Consider the following 18,153-nt stretch of genomic DNA (forward strand, 5'->3'; position numbering starts at 1 on the left):
TGGGCTCCCTATAGACACATACAGAAATCATTTTGTCATGGTTATCTCACCTTGTAACAGCACCGAAAGCAGTTGGTCTCCATGGTCTTGCATTAAACTGTCACATCACTGTAAAATCCTCTGTTTCAGGAAATGGTGAGTGCTGTGAAAAATAACGTCTTCATTGCCCATACTCAGTGGCTCTGTAAAATCAGATTGCTCATTTATTTATATGGGAGGAGAAAACATTTTTCAATAGTAAGTGATCATAGCAATTAAACATTTTCTTTGCTTGTTTAGCTTTCTCAAATTGATCATACCAACATTTTACAACTCCATGACTGAATTTTGAAGCAATTTTTTTTTATTGTACTTTAGCTTGTCCTGACTTTTAAGCCCTTTTAAATATACTCTAAACATGAATTTTTTACTCATGATTATTAAATTTCTCATTTTAAATACAGCTCAGGTACTCCCCTCATAGGACAATTACTTAATTTTTTAAAATTTTTTGGATATTCTTTTTTCAATGGCTTTTTTCCCCTCTTTTTTTTTCTTGACCATAGTTGCACACCAGTTCACTGAAATCCTAGATGGAAGAGAAATTTTTTATCCTGCTTCTGTAAGAGAAAAAATTGCACTGATTCAAATTCTTTGGCTCTAAGGTCAAATCTTTTTTTTTTTGTTTAATAAAACTACCATTTTAATTATGCAACTAGAAAGCAGCATCTTTCTGTACCAGAAAGGTATGATAATGAGCTGGACTAACTTTGAGTACTTAGCAAGCAAAATATATTTGATGTATTAATGTCACATCTAAGAGTGCTAAAGATAAGTGTATTATGAGAATGTTATAGAATATCTAGTATGCTCCTTTTTCATTGTAAGCAAAGCAACATTCTCTGTCAAGGAAAGCCAAATTTTTGGAGCCTATTCAAAATTACCTGTTTGGTGCCAATCAAGCCATGGTCATGGGCAACAATGTAAATGACTGTCCACAATGGATCTGGAAAATGGGATTTTCTTAAGAACAATCCAGATAAGAGCTCTTACTGTAGTTGGTTATCCCGCTTATAGCCACCCTTTCAGTGCTTTGTCTGCATTGGTTTGATTTTGTGGGAAGCTCAGGCAGAAATACATGCTGCTTCATGCTGAGATGCTGCTCAAAGTTATCAGTCTTGAGCATTACCAAGCACAGTCCTCGTGCATACCCTGGCTTTTTTTTTCCTCCCTCACTCATCTCTCTGATCTTCAGGCTCCTGCCACACTTCCAGGATCTTTCTTCCAGTCAAGATCTTCAACTTCTTTCTCACCACCCCTTTTCTCTTCAACACCATGTCTTGTTTGCAGGAGCTACTGTTGTTCAGCACCAACTAACTCTCTCTGAAACTTTGGACTGCTCTCCCTTCTCCAGTTCTCTCAGTCTCAACATATGATTAAATGGATGATGCTCTCATGGCATCTTTACTGGATTCAAAGCATGCAATCTTTATTTGGTCAAGGTATTATCAAAGTTTACAATAAGGCCACACGATAAGTTAAGATAAAAAGTTGCAGACTTTTGCTTGAGATGTTTACCTACACCCAAATCACCAATTATCTACTGTCTGCTAGCATTTATGATTTAAGCTTTTTTTTTTTCCCCTCTGATAGTCACACTAAGGATTTCTATTTTGAGGAATGATTTCCCCATTTCAGGGATGTCAATCCAACCAGTTTCACTGGGATTCATACTCAGCAACTTTGTCTCTATAAATTATGGAAAATTAGGGAGCTTCCATTATTTCTTTACATGGTAGAATTTATGCAGAATTTGCCAGCAAGAGGCAAAAATTAACATTCAACTTAGTTCAATGATAAATGCTATGATCTATTTATCATTTAGATTTAAGGTTAATCTTCAGCTTATTTGTAAACTTCTGTTTGGGTTTTTACTAGTGTAAAATTCTGTCCTTATTAATTTGCTCATAATGACAGCAAATTTAAATAGACTTAGGAATCTAAGGATATGTGAATTCATTAATGGACTGCTGAATTATTTAAAAGAAATTAACAATGCTCCATGTCCTCTGAGATACTTACCTGGGAGAAAATGACATCCACGTTGTGCATCTGCTGGGAAATGACAATGTCACAGTTTCTTGCATGAGAATTTTAGCCTCTTTGACAGAAATCCAAATGTACTATTATTATTTCTAATACCATGTTTCCATTCTATTTCTTTTACAATGAATTGATCAAGAATATTTATAGTGATGTCAGTTTAAAATCTGTTAGAAAAATAGAGTAAGATACATCTACTAAAAAAGTAAAACAACCCCAATGAGAAAGAAAAGCAGAAACCCACACGAAAGAATGACAAGTAAAAACATCTCCACAAATCCTTTTATATTGCCTCTAATGCATTTTCACTAAGGCAAATTTTGACTGTAAAAAATGTGTTGTACTTTCTTACAACTGCTTCCACAAATTAATAATTTTTTCCTTATATTTACACTATAGATCTTGCTATTCTTCTTACCTGAGCTGTAAGTCCTGAAAATCACGAATGTAAGCAGAGATTCCTCAGGCCTTGAGATATAAATGAAACAATAGCTGTCCCGTGCTTCCTGTGGTGACAGCTATGTTTAACAAAAGTCTTGGAATACAGCTCTTTGTCCTGTCATGGCAGCTTTTTATCTGTAGGAGGTATCCAGATACTGTTCCTTTGCCCTTGGTTTTGATGTGGCTTTGCAAATTTGTCTGCCCTAATGACATCCTCTCAAAAAGACAGATACTAATTGTAAAAGAAAAAAAAAAAGGGGGGGGGGGGGAAATGAGGAAAGTTTTTTTGTAGGAATGGAAGAAACCAAAACGCTTTTCATCGTTAAACAAATATTTCATGGAGCATTGGAAAATTAGAATAGATTGAAAGAAAACCTTGGGAGATCTCCTGCTGCAGCATAAGTAAAATCAGCAAGCTTCAGCTTGCACAGTTTATTATAAAATCATCCTGTCAGAGGACATGGTTTTCTATTCAGACCCACTGTATGTTTTGTGTGACTAGGATCTCCCACCTGCAAGTCTGTCTTAATTTTTCTCTGCAAGGACAAATCATACAGGTGTGTTGTTTTGTTTTGTTTTGTTTTGTTTTGTTTTGTTTTGTTTTGTTTTTTTAAATAATGGAACACCTGTACTGTCTGCTATATGTTTGTTCTTAATTCCTATTGAAATTTGTTCAGCAGTCTTCCACTGGCTGTCAAGAAAGCTTTATCTCTTGTACAAATAATTCTGACACTTGTACAAGATAACTTTAATGTGGCTGTTCTCTCCTTATTCTGAAATTTTCTGTGGTTTTTTATGTTAGGTTCAGGCAACTGAAGGCTCAAAAAATAAAACTATTAGATGAAACCCTATTATAGATGCAGGGTGGTTTACAGAAGACAAGGTAACTAAATTATGGATATCCCCCTTCTCTTCTTCACCCCATAGAGACAGTAATGGCTTAACCTTGAATGGCCAGATGTAAAACAAATCATCTATATGCAGATTTAGAACACTGAAACATCTGGTAGATGAGATTTGTTCTTTAACTCTGCTAGATTAATCTAGGTCAGTGGAATTTCATAGAAGCATAACAGTTTGCTATATTGTATCTCTTGCATGACTTTATTATTTCTTTCTTAATACTTGAATGCACCTACTATGCATATACCCAAAAACCATATTAAAAGAGTGATTAACATTTTAATATGTGGAAAAGCCAGAATTAATGTTGCCAGTGTGATTTCCTGTACCATCTCTGTTCCTCTCTGTGTAAATGCATTATAATCTGAAGTTGAACAATTTGCTTACATTATGTTGTCTCTATACATGTACTCCAATATTCCTACATCTCAGTTAAATTCCAGAATACTGGGTGTGTCTTCTGCTTAGAAGATTATTTAAGATTTTAGATTAAGTGGTAATAACTCCTTTCTCTGCTTTTTGCTGGATTATGTGAGTTGAGGAGACTTTTTTATTAATAATAATATTGGATGCAGTGATAGTTCAATTATAAATGTAATCTTGATTTTTTGAGAATTTTTTTAGTCAAATTCAGGCTACTAATATGTGTTCTTAATACAAAGTTGGCATGTTATCTTATGAAAATTGTTGTGCAAGGAATTTTATATCCACTCCTTAATTTTAAATGCTATCACAATTCATATATGCAAATTTAAGAAGCTCATGAGAATGATGAGTACTTCTATAACAACCTCTAATGAATGTATAGAATCTCTTTGTTGATAAGGTTTTCTACTATGTAATTTAAATTTGTTTGTGATAATGTCACTTTTTACCTGTGACACTTATTCTTTAACTTAAGTTGCTGTTCACATTTTTTGGCGATTTTTCTCATTGACAAAGTTAACAGAAACACTCCTATCTCCTTTCAGCCTATATATTGCTACACCAGACAAACTAGAATTTCTGAGTCCTCTGTTCTGTGACAGGCTTTCTATTTCTCTGGTCATTCTACCAGCCTGTTTTACAGGCTTTGGATTTTGTAATAGAACCATAGAAGAATTCAGTAGGAAAGGGACCTTAGAAGATCCCTTTTATTAGACAGGGAGCCTAGGTAAGAGGTTCTAGCACCCTGTCCAATTGTCTCTTGCAAACCTCCAGTGACGGTGAACGTACCATGTCCCTTGGGAGGATGTTCCAGAAGGTTCTCACTGTAAGACATGTCTTCTTTACATCTTCTTGAAAAAGCAGTGCTTTTCTCTAACGAGACCCTTCCTTTTGCTTTGCCAATATGCATTTCAAATAGAAAATACTGTGACATTTGTCTGCCTAAAATTCAACCAGCTCTGGGGTCTGAGATGCTGTTTAACCTCAGAGAAGGTTTTTAATAAAGTAATGACCTTCCTTTGGAACAAAGGCATAAAAAAATGTGATCTCAACAAGCAGAGTTCACACATCATTACCTGAGGTTTAGACAGTTCGGTTTCCCAATGCACCTTATTTTTCAATGCATAACCTGTGTGCAAGAGATTCACATATAATCTACTCTAGTAACTGGCTTAACTTGACATTTTAAGAGTTGATACTTTAAAGACTGCAACATAAAATATTTTTCAGTTTTATGTTTTCATCCTTGAAAAATATCTAGGAGTCTTACAGCTATGTAAAATTATGACTTTGAAGTAAAGTGTCTGCATTCAAACCCCTAGATGATCCTAGACCACATTTGTATTGGTAAAATTTAGTAGAAGCTAGTAGAGCCATACAAAAGCTAGACATATGTTGTTTCATTTTTACAAACACATGTATTATTAAAAATAAAACTTAATAGTAAATATTTCTTGCCAGTAGTGAGTAAGGATTAGATATAGTAGATTTAAGCATCCAGAGAGGATGTGTCCCACTTTTATGACATATTGATAATGCAGATTCCCTTTTCTTTCATTGAGGATGTCCTGCTAAGAATGAGAATGTGGAATTATAATTCTCATCTAACAAATATTAGAAACATATTTATTTAATATTTTTATTGAAACAAATTATTTTTTTAGATTTGACCTAGCGTTTCTAGAATTATTTATGACACACAGAAAATATTTTTCCTTATATGTGATTTATTCCTCAATATTAGGCTACAGGAAAGAAAATAACATTGAGGCTTTTACATAGAAGTATGTTTATGAGTCATAACTGCTTACATATTTTAAGATAATATCTACAACTCTATGCAAATTACTCTATTTTTGAAACAACTTCATATATGTAAAAGAGTCCTGAAAACAATGTTGCTTTCACATAATTACTTTGCAGTAAATCTTATTATTTTTCTTGACTGTTTATGTTTTGTCTAGCATTTACATTAGATAGGGAAACTATGACAGGTGCCAATGGAAATAAAGATCTCATCCTCACCTGAGGAGGAAGTCCAAATAAAGAGCTATAAAGCTTGAGAGCTGAAAATATTTACTGCAGTGTAAGTGTGTGTTGACAAAAAAAAATAATGAAATCATATCCTTAGTAAATAATTGTGATATCTTTTTCCAGTTCTGACCCCAGAAAATCTGAGTTATGAATTCCTTCCTTGCAATAATTGAAACAAGATAATTTAATACTTCTAATTCATCTTTCAGGTGTGCTTTACCCTTGCATTTTCAGTGTAGAGAAAGTTGTGTAACAGCTGCATCATCTATTATATTCTCTGATGATAGCTATTTGCCACTCAGTGCAATAACAAAACATTTTTGGAGAACATAATTTGTTCATCTACTTTTTGTACTAATATAAAACCACTATTACTTATTATAAACGTCAACTTACTTTTGATTGATGTGATATGATAAAAAAATACTGTACTATTCTGTGCGGTACTGTACTATTCTATACATGTCTATGTATATTATATAATTTTATATTATTTTTAAGGGGTGCTCTAGATTTTTACATGAAAGATTCCCATAAATGTTTTCTCAACTGTCTGAAAGGATTTATATATGGGACACACTTCTTTTCATTTGACTGCATGGAAATATTTATTCAGGAGTATATCAGGTTATTCAGGATATCCCTTCTTATCATTGGCTGATGGAGAGAGGAGTTGGATGGGTGAAGGAATGGAATTTTTCTCCTGGTTCATAGAGCACTCTGTTGGCTCTGCCAAAGTCATCTTATGAGATCAGAGGGTAGAGCACAATGGTTTGGAGCACTCATACAGAGAAATTTATTTTCATATTTTCAAATCTATGGAACTGATTAACTAGTATTATATCAAAAATGCGTAAATATTTGTATTTTAATTGACTAATTTCTTCTATTTTGTTGTTTACATTAATGTTGTTATATCACAAGTAATTAAGTAAGAGTACATGGATTATAATGTAACTAAAAGCATTCCTCAATTCATTCTTGATTTAAAAATACAAATGAAGCTTATTTTCCCTCCCTCTTTCAGCCCATTACATGAGTTATTTAATGTTTGTGAAAGAATTGTCATTTGTTGGTATGTTGATCAGCAAGAAATAAACATCATCAAAGTATATTACATTATATTATATTATATTATATTATATTATATTATATTATATTATATTATATTATATTATATTATATTATATTATATTTTATATTTTAATAATTCTACATCAGCAGAAACAATTTAAGAAAGATACAAACTGCATTTAAATTGTTTTCTGTCTGCAGGACATATTCAGTTAAAAATATGACAAGAAGAAATAAAATTCTATCTATATGCTTTCCTTTCAGCTCTTTCAGAGTGGATAATTCACACCATATGTACCAAATCCTATTAAAGACAGATTCTAGTTATGCCTTTAATTTTTTCTGTTCCAATCCATAAGTTCATAAAACAGCAATGAAGTAAACTAAGTAAATGAAAAACTTTATAAATTAGCTTCTACTACCTGCAGCTCTGTGTTTGCCCCTGTAATATTTCCACTTGCCTGCTAGTCCTGTTGTAAATCCCCAGAATGTCAGGTGCAGCTGCTGGGTATTTCCACCGCTCCCAAGAAAGGGTGACCTGGTCACAGCTCATCACAGGGAGTTCTTGCAACATCACTGCCAGACCTGCTGAGAGCTGGGAGCTCTTGAGTCACTTCTCAGATTTCATACTGTTTCACATGGTAGGATCTAAATGTGGGCATTTTTCTGATCCTGAAGTGGGAGCAGTGGTTCCTAAAACATTTTAACACTATCAGCAAGACCTATAACAATTCTAAGTATTTATTTCTAAAATGACCTAATATGCTTCCCAGTAGCTCCTTTAATAAGCTTTCTACCAGGTATTGTTTTCAAAAAATAATTTATGAATAGGCATAAAGGCTAAAAAAAAAAAAAAAGAACAGCTTGAAAAAGTATTTTCTTTCCATTTTTAAGGGTGAGGGTGCTGTTCTCTGTCTTTCTGTACTTGTTAATTTTCTGTCTTTATAATGAAAACAAAAACCAACAAACTTATTAGGCCAGATTTCAGATAGTTAAGTTTCCAATCTCAATTAATTTTCATCTAGGTAGCTGGTTCTCAGTTACAGGTGTTAGAAGCTAACATTTTCAAAAGAACATAACTTCTAGAAAACAATTCTAGCTTGTTAAAACTTAAAAAAATAACCTGTAACAGCTAAATCAAAGTAGGTTGTAAGCATACCTAACCACTTTTGTTTTCATAAAGGTCATAATGCTCTGAAACAGTGGCAGAAGGAATATTTCCTGCAGTTTTTTAATACACTCACATACATTTTAAGTGTATAAAGTACGAGCTCATTTCATTGGTGTCAGTAATTTTCTAACCTCCCCCCGCAAAGCTGCTTTGATATTGAATATCATCAAAACAAATTAAAATATATAGGTCTCGATTCACATTATATGCCCTTTAGAATAATTCTTCATTTTACTTCAGATTAAATCTTTCACCTTTAGTTGCTATTTATGAAAATACCAATTCATCTTGTCTTCGTCTAGCACATATAACTTAGGGGCAAGTGGGTATCTCTGCCCTGTTTCTCTACAATGAAAGCTAATTCAATATTTTTTTGCTTTGTAGATCAACTAAACAATTTCTATCCTTGTGTTCTTCTCCTGACAGGACCCCCTTGCAGCCCCCATTGCTGGCGCTGCAGCACTTGTGTCTCAAAGTACCTGTAAGAAATGAAAAAAAACTGAGCTACTCTTTCTTTATGCAAGTTTAATTAGTCTTCAGATTTTTGTTTTAAGGATGTACACCTTCTGTCTTTTAGTAACAAACCCAACAGCCTTATGTACCATAACTGAGCTGCGCATTTTACGTGTCCTGAGGCCTGACTTGCACAGCACATCTTTGCTATGCCTCAGTATATTTGCACTCTGTATTTTGTTACTCTCCACATCAATAAGGACAACACAGTGGATAGCATATAATTGATATACTATTTCTCATATTAATGTGGCAAAATTAAAAAAAATATATTGAGTGACCTGGTTTAGTGGAAAGTGTCCCTGCCCCTGGCAGAGGGCTTGGAACTAGTTAATCTTTAAGGTCAGTCCAACCCAAAATATTCTGGAATTATATCACAAAAATACTAAAATTATTTTAGTACAAGAAAAGCACTTGAAAATTGCTGCCCTGTTTTCTTACAGCTATGAGTATCTTGCATTCTGGAAGCATTCCCTACTTCATTTATTGCTTTATTCCATCAATAAAGATGTATTTGTAACATTGAATAAGAAATTAATAAAATTTAACTCTTTGTAAATAAAATATTGAAACTCTGACCTAAATTTTCCTTTTCCAGTGGAATATGGATCGTAAGATCTCTGGGTTTTAGTTAAAGAACACCATTTGAAGTACATGTTTCATGCTAAAAGCATACATAATGACAAAGAAAATCAAAGCTTATCTTACTTCATTTGCAGGGTTTTCAGGTCAGTACTGTGAAACAGAAATGAATGAGTGTGATTCAGCTCCCTGCTTGAATGGTGCTGTTTGTCAGAATGATGTCAACAACTATGATTGCTTTTGCCCTGAAGGTAAGTTGTTCCAAATAATTTATTTTTATTATCTTCGACGATTTTCAAAACTGCCTGCAGTTTGCAAAACATCTTCTTGACAGGCATCAAATCATCATTAAAACTTCCTTTCTATGAAAGTCATTCATTCCTTTCCAAAGTCTTCTTGGCATCTTTGTCCACCAAGTCAATGTGCCTACCAAAACAACCATGATCATTAAGACTGGAGACAAATTAAGAATGGAGGCAGGTATCCTCCTAAATTCTACCTTTTTTCAGACAGAACGTAATTATTTTAGCAAAGTTCAAAGCAGTGGAGAAAACATAAATGAGCAGTACATGAATTCCATGGAAAATATCATCAATAAGCTTAAAAACGTATTTTTACCTTCATTAATAACATACATATTTCTCACTGATCATGGCAAACGACAATGGTCACAATGACTTTAATAGACCATCACTAAAAAAACCTATTAGAATTTTAACAGAGAAAAATAATATGATTTTCAGCACCTGTGGTCTGTTTCTTTAAAAATGCACTCTCCTCTTTGTTATCAGTACTGTATGAAAAAAATAGCGATTGCGGTAAAAAATTAGTCAAAGAAAGCTAAAGTGTTTTAAAGCACCTAAAATTGCAGTTTTTTTCTGAAATGCTTTGACAAATGGGTTCCTTACAAATATTTTTAAAGGCATTTTTAGTGAAAAATAAAGCCAAGGTTGTAAATTATAACCTGATACATTCTATGTTTCATTTTTTTTTTATTTTAATCTTCAAATTCTACTACTTTCTAAATATAGACTCATGATAGTTGATTTCATAGCTGACAATATTTCAGGCATTTATGTATTAATACAGGCATTCCAGTGGTGATAACTTCAGAAACTCATCACAAGAGATGAAATTGCCACAAATAATTCTCATAAGTACAGTCTCTGTCATTAGTTAGCTTAAATTAGAAGCCAAAACAGATATTGGAAGGTAGCTGGAAATTAACCTTGGAAAAGATAATTTTGCTGTTTAAACTGCCTGACCAGTGTGTACAAAAATAAATCTTGCCATCCACATTGCTAATTTTGTGGCTTACATGTTACCTGTGAGACATGGGTCTGATTAAACTTTAAATGCAAATAAGAGCTGTTATTTTATACATTATTAATGAATTAAGGGTAATTCTAAAGTTTTATTACTTAAGGATCAGTGGAAATTGGTTCCATGGTCAGTTTGAGAAATTATAGGAATATAGCTTGCATTGAGGATACCGATAGCTTAGCATTAGTCATGGTCTTCCTGCAGCCATGGCCTGTGACAGCACTAATGACACTCATTTTGTAGCATGACCATGAATTAGAATACATTTACAGGAGCATGAGAAGTCAGATATTGGGGAGGAGATTTTCTAGCAATTTCAACTACAATAAAACATTGTTGGACCTCTGAGTTTGCTAAAAGTCATTCTGACAGAAGAAACTGGGGTGGTTTAATCTGAAGGAGAGGAGGCTCAGGGGAACCTCACTGCTCTCTACACCTGCCTGACAGGAGGTTTTATTGAGTGGGGGGATCAGTCTCTCCTGCCATATCTCTAGTGAAAGAATAAGAGGAAATGGCCCTAAACTGTCAGGGGAGGTTCAGATTAGATATTATTAGCTAAGAAAAAATCACTGCAAGAGTGGTTAGACACTAGAATAATTTCCCAGGGAGGCAGTGAAGTCACCATCTCTGGAAGAGAGAGAGAGGTGTCTGGATATGTCACTTGGGGAGATGGTTCAGGGGGAGTTGGGATGATGCTGGGTTGTCAGTTGGACTGGATGATCTGGAAAGCCTCTTGCAACCTTGATAATTCTGGGGTTCTGTAAAACAAACAAAGAAAAAAGTAGAAAAGCAACTATTTGAGAATTGATTTTAAGAGAGATTTTAAGAGTTGATTTTTATTTTGACAGCAGATATCCAAATCCCAGCTTCACTTCATCTGTAATGTTGTCAAAATCAGCAGATACATAATTCATAAGTTCTTAAGTCTTAATGAACATACTGAATCCTAAATTTGTTCTTTCAGTTATTGACTCCTTTTAAAGTATATCTGACAGGAAAAAAATGCATTTTCCTATTAATGACAGTGGAGACAAAACTTTTAGAATGAGAATCCATAAGGATTCAAGATCATTTTTTACAAGAGTAAATTGAAAACAAGGGACCTAAAGACATTGCTTTAGAAAAATAAGACACTGATATAGCTGAATAATGCATAGCTCTTTGGTTTTATTTCCAAGGATTTGAAGGCATGAACTGTGAAATCAACTTTGATGAGTGCACTTATGGTTTCTGTAAAAGCAATTCAACTTGTTTAGACCTGGTTGCAGACTACAGCTGTACTTGCCCTCCAGGATTCACTGGTAAGATTTCTTTTAACTTGGAAAAGAAGTTAAATAGTTAAACTATTAATTTTCTTTCCTGAAATTAATTGCACTTTGTTCAGTGTTTTGGCATTAATAAAAATAAAATCAACTTAGGGTTCTGTGTGATTGATAATGTTTTAATTTCCCTCCTAATATGATAAAAAATGAAAGCAGTGTGTGTATGGAAAGAAAAACTGTATTTTGCATAGAAGAAAAGAATTGCTTAAAACCACCTAGTCTAAGAAACACAGGTGAACAGGTAGCACCAGCTATTTTTCTCAGATTTTATCACAGCCATACTTGATTGAGATGGTAACAAGAACACAATTTTAGAAAGATTACACTTTGTTCTCTTTAACAAAGGTGCCATCAGATCCTTATGATAAATTCTCGTAAGTTGCACAATTATTTGCATGTCTAAAAGGTTTGAGAAAATAGCTCTTGCATCCTGGAGAGTCTTCAAGGCTCTATTTTCTGCCAGAAGCAGCTAACAGGAAATCAATAAAACTGTCTCCAAATATATGCCATCTAAAAAAACAATGTCAGGCACTGAACACTGACTTTCAGCTGCTGATTTCAGAGAGGCAAATGGAGCAGCATTATTTATAAGTAGTAACAGGAAAACAAGCAGTGGCAGTCTAAGAAATCATGCAATTAGTGGATCTTGTAATAAAAAGCCGAACAAGTTTGTCCAAAGAGCTCAAAATGAGTGGGGACCAGTGGAGAGGAGAAGAGAGGAAAAAAATGAAAGAGCTCTATTAAGGAGAAATGAAAAGTTAAAGAAGTAAGTAGAACAGTGAAGGATGAGGAGGCAAAATTAATTTAGTTGTAGAGCATTTCAGGTCCTTAGTAACACCAGTGACATTTAGTTTAGAAATTCTTCATTCATATTTTGTCAATGGTTAAATGTAGGAAGACAGGACAAAAGGAATCTAAGACAATATACAGACATTTTAAATCTGTGGAAGTAATAGTAGTTGCAATTGCCACCAACTTCTGTGAGTTTTCATGCAAACATATTCTTATATTTTTCAGCATTACAAAACCAAGATGTGATATATTTTCTGTAACATCTTATTCTCCTTTTTACTTCAGTAACTGGCTTTGCTTTCATGAGTTTGCATACTATGTCTATTTTGCATCACTTTTGAAAATAACAGAGGTGATTACAAAGTATTTGTTACTATAGATAGAAGAAGTTTAGTGCAAAAATTTTAAAATAAGAAATTTTTAAAAATTTCTCCTGTACTGCTAGAATCCAAATGGAAAATGTCTAAATTTTCTGTAGTAGGTTGACAACAGTTAGTTTAAACTGGGTAATGTGGGGAAAGCTATTCATTTGAAAATACAGCAACATTATTTTGGGATGTGATGGAGTCCACATTATAGAGCCAGAACTACAAATTAATGTGTGAGTGTCACTAAGGAAACCTGGGACAGAGTATGTATTCCTTAGCAGGGACTCTTTATCCTATATTCTGGATATATATGCATCATACTGATGCAAACAGTTTGCCAGTAACATCCTTGTTCATTCCAAGACAAGCAGGATTCAGCATCTGTCAACAGTAAAAAAGTTACAAGTGAGTTATAAGTAGATTTTATTGAAGACCTTGAGACCTATTGAAGTCATAGAAGTTCACATGACTGCATAATAGGCTAATTTGAAAAAAGCTCAATTTTCTCCTGCATTTCCTATGTGAGAGACTTTCCATCAAGAATGTTCTATTGATCTCAGTTCATATTGTTGGGTTTTTTTGTGAGACAGGACAACTCCCACAAGAAAAAAAGTAAACCAGCCTACTGACTGGAATTAGGAGTAGGGATAAGGATCCTCCTGATTGCACTGAATATTTTTGTTTGTGCTCATGCTTTTTGTACAATTAATTCACAGTCAGTCACTGTGGATCTCATTAGTTCTGCTCTCTCCAAGCCTTCCAAAAACTGCTTAAACCTCTCTAGAATGAGTGAGTGATGCAAAATACTGGATATTTGGGCTTCCATCTTATACAAAAGGCAAAAATCAGCAAAAGAGTGTTCCATGTTCTTCTGAGTTTTAAGATTTATATAAATGGTACTCATAGATATTGCTATAGTAGCAGTGATACACTCAAAAGATATTTAAGGGCTAAAGGAAACATAGTGTACATATATATACAATTTTTATCCACTTAATATTTAAACAATGTAGAAAATGCATAATTAATTTAGAAAAACATCATAAACAGAGCAGTTAGCTGATAACAATTAGCTCTGATGAAGGCATATGTTAAAAAGTTCAACAACAGATCTGCTAACATCCTGCCAATCACATTTTGTAGTCTTCTGATGAGACTTGCTCAAGCAAGTAACATTTGAAAAAGTCCACTAAGTGTATAAGACTGACTTTTACCTTTTATTTTCTTTTAAGCACACTTTTGTTTTCCTATCATATTAAAAGCAATTTCAGAAAAAGTTTACCTTTAGCATCTTAGTTGGTCAGGTACAAAATTGTCTTAGGCTGGTTGTTTGCCTCTTTTCCTGTTTATTATCTGCGTGAAGTGGCATCAATTCTGATTGGGATCACATGCCTCGTGCACGAAAGCTGTGATGGAAGGGCAGCATTGGACAGGAGGGCCTCCATAAATGGCCTTGGATGAATCCCCCTTGAACCAGGCTGTGGTGCTCCACAGGTGGTGGATCTTTGTCCTTCCCTGAGAACAGAGGTGGGGAGAGGCAGTGCAACATGTGCAACAGGGAGCAGGGCTGGATGGTGGAAACAACTCTCTCCTGCTGAGGAAAGACAGCAGGACAGGAACATCCAAATCATCTGAGGGTTGTAAGAACAGCAGGCAGCCCTTTTGCAGCTTCTGCTGCCAGCTGAATTGTTTGTTGCTGAAAGGGTGAGCACCAGAATTCTGGCAGCCTTTGGAGCTTGCTGCATAGAATTTTCTTTACTCTGACCAAGATGGGCAGTTCCTGATAAGGACCAGGAAAATACTTTCTCTACAATAAAAGATTGAGTGCTCTCATATGCCCTCCCATAGTAATCTGCATACACAGGATTACAGTAATTATCCCATAGTAAAGAGCTACTGGACAAATGGACAAATAGCAAAACTGCTACTTCCTTCCCTCACAGTGTTTTATTTGATTTTGCCAATTAGAGGGGTTTTGAGAACATCTGAAGTTGAGATAGGTAAAGGCAGTCCAAGTCTGTTAAACTGGCTAGCCTCAAAAATTAGAAAACATCTTGTTCAACACATACAAACCACTTGTTCAACACATAAAAGCACATACTTCAGATAGGTGAAGTAGGGAATTTTAATATTGAACAGTGGGACACCTTCAGTCCATTGGGTAGTAAGACACTTCAAATTAAAACATCAATGGGAGGGTGTTGAATTCATCAATGATAGAGAAGGAAGAGGCAGTTCTATGAGGTGCGACTGCTGACCATTTTCATTATTTGAGTGGATTTTCTCTGGTAATATAAGTAATTGCAACTAAAGAGCTCTGTAATTCAGTGGTTTTGGATGAGAAAGCATGGGTTTTTAATAAATGATGGGATTATATTGTTCCATCGTAAACCTTTTTCCTTTTTTAATTGTTGGAAGAGATGAATTAAATTATTTATTTATTTAATAATTAATTAAAAGGATTTCAAAGCTGTTCATGTATATGGATAAGCCCTATGATAGTAATATTACACCAGTGAATACTGGGTAGAAAAAAACTTGATTTCAAAGTGATTTTTATTTCATCATTTAGCACTGAATTTTGTAGTTGTAGTTTATATGCATGAGATTCTTAATCTGACTTCCTCACTTATATCAAGGTCCTTATGAATCCTCTATGTGTAAAATGATCCTTCCTCTAAGTTTTGCCCATGTCTCATTAATGTTTACCATTATAACAGGACAGTATGAATCAACCGTCAGAATCTACCATCAGTCACACATTGACTTAAATTTACACAAGAGACTAAAAAAATATGCAAGCCTTTTAATATGCTTTCTGAAGATCAAGTCTATATAGTTTCCTCTGTCACATCTCATACTATTGGGCTTTAGGAATCCTGTAGTAGATATTGTGGCTAAGCAAGTGGACCCTGCAACACCGAAAATTTGAAAACCAAAATTATACGAAGATGAGCAAGGTCTTGCAGCTCAGCTCAAGCCATCACAAGACATAAGATAATATCTTTCTCTGGGCTTTCAAAAATCTTTCCTGTGTATTCTTTTCTGGTGTCATTCTAAATTTTGTTTTCAGTAAGTCTGCAAAAGCTGGTCTATTTTAGACACATTTTGCTTGACATAAATGCTTTTAGTTACTTTCAGAACAACTGCACAGTACAAAATTATTGAGTCACTATGTTCTCTTTTTCTTGTTAATTATGAAAAGTACTTTCCCCAACAATTCAAAGGAAAAAAGTGGCCTGAGAGATCTACCTCTACCCAAAAGGAAGGGTGGGGGTTGACCTGTTCTCCCAGACAGCTGGTGACAGACAAGAGGACACAGCTGCATCAGGGAAGGTTCAGGTTGGACATTGGGAAAAATTTCTTAATGGAAAGGGGTGTCAAGCATTGGAATGGGCTGACAGGGAAGTGGTGGAGTCAAGAACAATGGAGATATTCAAGTAATGCCTGGACATGGCCCTTATTGCTATGGTTTAAGTTACATGATGGTGATTGGTCAAAGGCTAGACTCAATGATCTTGGAGGTCTATTCCAGCCTAATTGATCCCGTGATCTATGGATCCTCAGTCATCCTTAGAGTCAGCCACAGAAATTCAGTCCTGCCTGCATCTCGTGCATCAGATAATTGTTCCACATCAGTCAGCCCTTATGGCCATCACAGAAGCAGCCCAAAAGCCAGGTCTTTTCTGTGATGTCCCCTAATGACCGAGTTCATTTAAACAACATTCCTCTGTCTGAGCGTTAGTCAAAGCACTGAGATTTTTCAAACCAAAACAAAACCTGGAAGCTGACAACCAGAGAGAGGGATGGCTCCCCAGGCTCCTGGCCAGCAGAGCTCTGGCTCATAGCAGGCCATGGAGGAGTGAAGGGCTGACTTCCTTTCCCCTGCTCAGCTGGAGCAGCGCAGATGGGCTGCTGGTTGCCACAAACTGTAAATGGCAGGCTGCTGAGGGCAGGCTTCCCACAGTGGGGTGTGCAAACTTAACATGCTGGAAAATAAACAAAATTTATGCATACATGAAAATGTATTCACTATGTACTTCTGAGTCATTAGAGATTATTTATTGTCATGTCATGTGTAAGTGTACCTGCTTTGCTTGGAAGGAATTCAGGTTAGGACATTTGGGAAAAAAGAAATCAGTAGAGTGCAGAAAAATCTGTTTAAGTTTCATCATGCTGCAAATTTCATTACATAAAATTTTTGATAAAATAATACATAAAAGTTAATGAATTGCATGAAAGAAAAGCAAATCAGTTGGTTTTTTCCAGTCATTTTAAATATAAGCAAAGTTGCTCATTTTTTTAATGTGAAAAATCAAATGGAACATTCTCCGATAGTATTCCATCTGCAAATACTAAGCATGATTGGTTTAAATTAGGGGGTGAATAATAATAGTTGGGACCACATGACAAAAGATAACTTAATTCTTCAATTAAAACTTTAATTAGCTTGTATGGAATTTACTTTATCTTTGCTCTTCTGAAGGAAGATTATTATGAGATTTTTTTGGTATTCCAGTCTATCCCCATTATTTCAGGTATAATGGTAGGGTTTTTTAGTAGTGATTCCAACTGTCATGCGTAACATAATGTATGTAGAACACCCATTAATATCTTTCTGGGCATGACTATGTACTTAATTACTTTAAGATAAATTGGAAAATAATAATTTTATAAGAATAGGCTTGATTTTCAATTTTAAAACTGTTGTCAGTTGCAAGGAGGCTCTTATCAAATAAAAAATGGAAAAACAATCATTTCTAGAAAAGCTCATACAGAGAAGACACTGGAACATGTGGCTGAAATTTTTAGTCTTCCTGAGTTACTGTGGAAAATCAACCTAATTTTTCCTTAACTCCAACCTAATTTTTCCTAAACTCCAACCTAATTTTTCCTATGTTAATGTCATTGATGACACCATACAATGAACAGTAATATGCCAGCAAAGTGAGGACCACTTTTCACATCTAAGTGCACCTGAAAAATAACATATAGCTATCAAGACACAATTTCAATCAAAATTTTTGTTACAACTGCCTCAAGAAACCTCTTAGGAATTAATTTTCTGTAAAAACCTAAGCAATCAGTGAATGAACCCTGACATAAAAAAATCAACCTCCAA

At 34.6% G+C, this 18,153-nt stretch overlaps 1 protein-coding gene across 1 annotated transcript in view; it reads left to right on the forward strand.

Moving 5' to 3' along the window:
• The window catches only part of EYS (eyes shut homolog), a 797,164-nt gene that overhangs the window by 179,328 nt on the left and 599,683 nt on the right, over nucleotides 1-18,153 (forward strand). The window contains exons 12-13 of the mRNA XM_054514337.1: nucleotides 9,364-9,477; nucleotides 11,728-11,850. Coding sequence (XP_054370312.1) covers nucleotides 9,364-9,477; nucleotides 11,728-11,850 — 237 coding nt within the window. The remainder of the gene's footprint in view (nucleotides 1-9,363; nucleotides 9,478-11,727; nucleotides 11,851-18,153) is intronic.

This window comes from Molothrus ater, chromosome 3 (genome assembly GCF_012460135.2).
Source record: "Molothrus ater isolate BHLD 08-10-18 breed brown headed cowbird chromosome 3, BPBGC_Mater_1.1, whole genome shotgun sequence".
NCBI lineage: Eukaryota > Metazoa > Chordata > Aves > Passeriformes > Icteridae > Molothrus > Molothrus ater.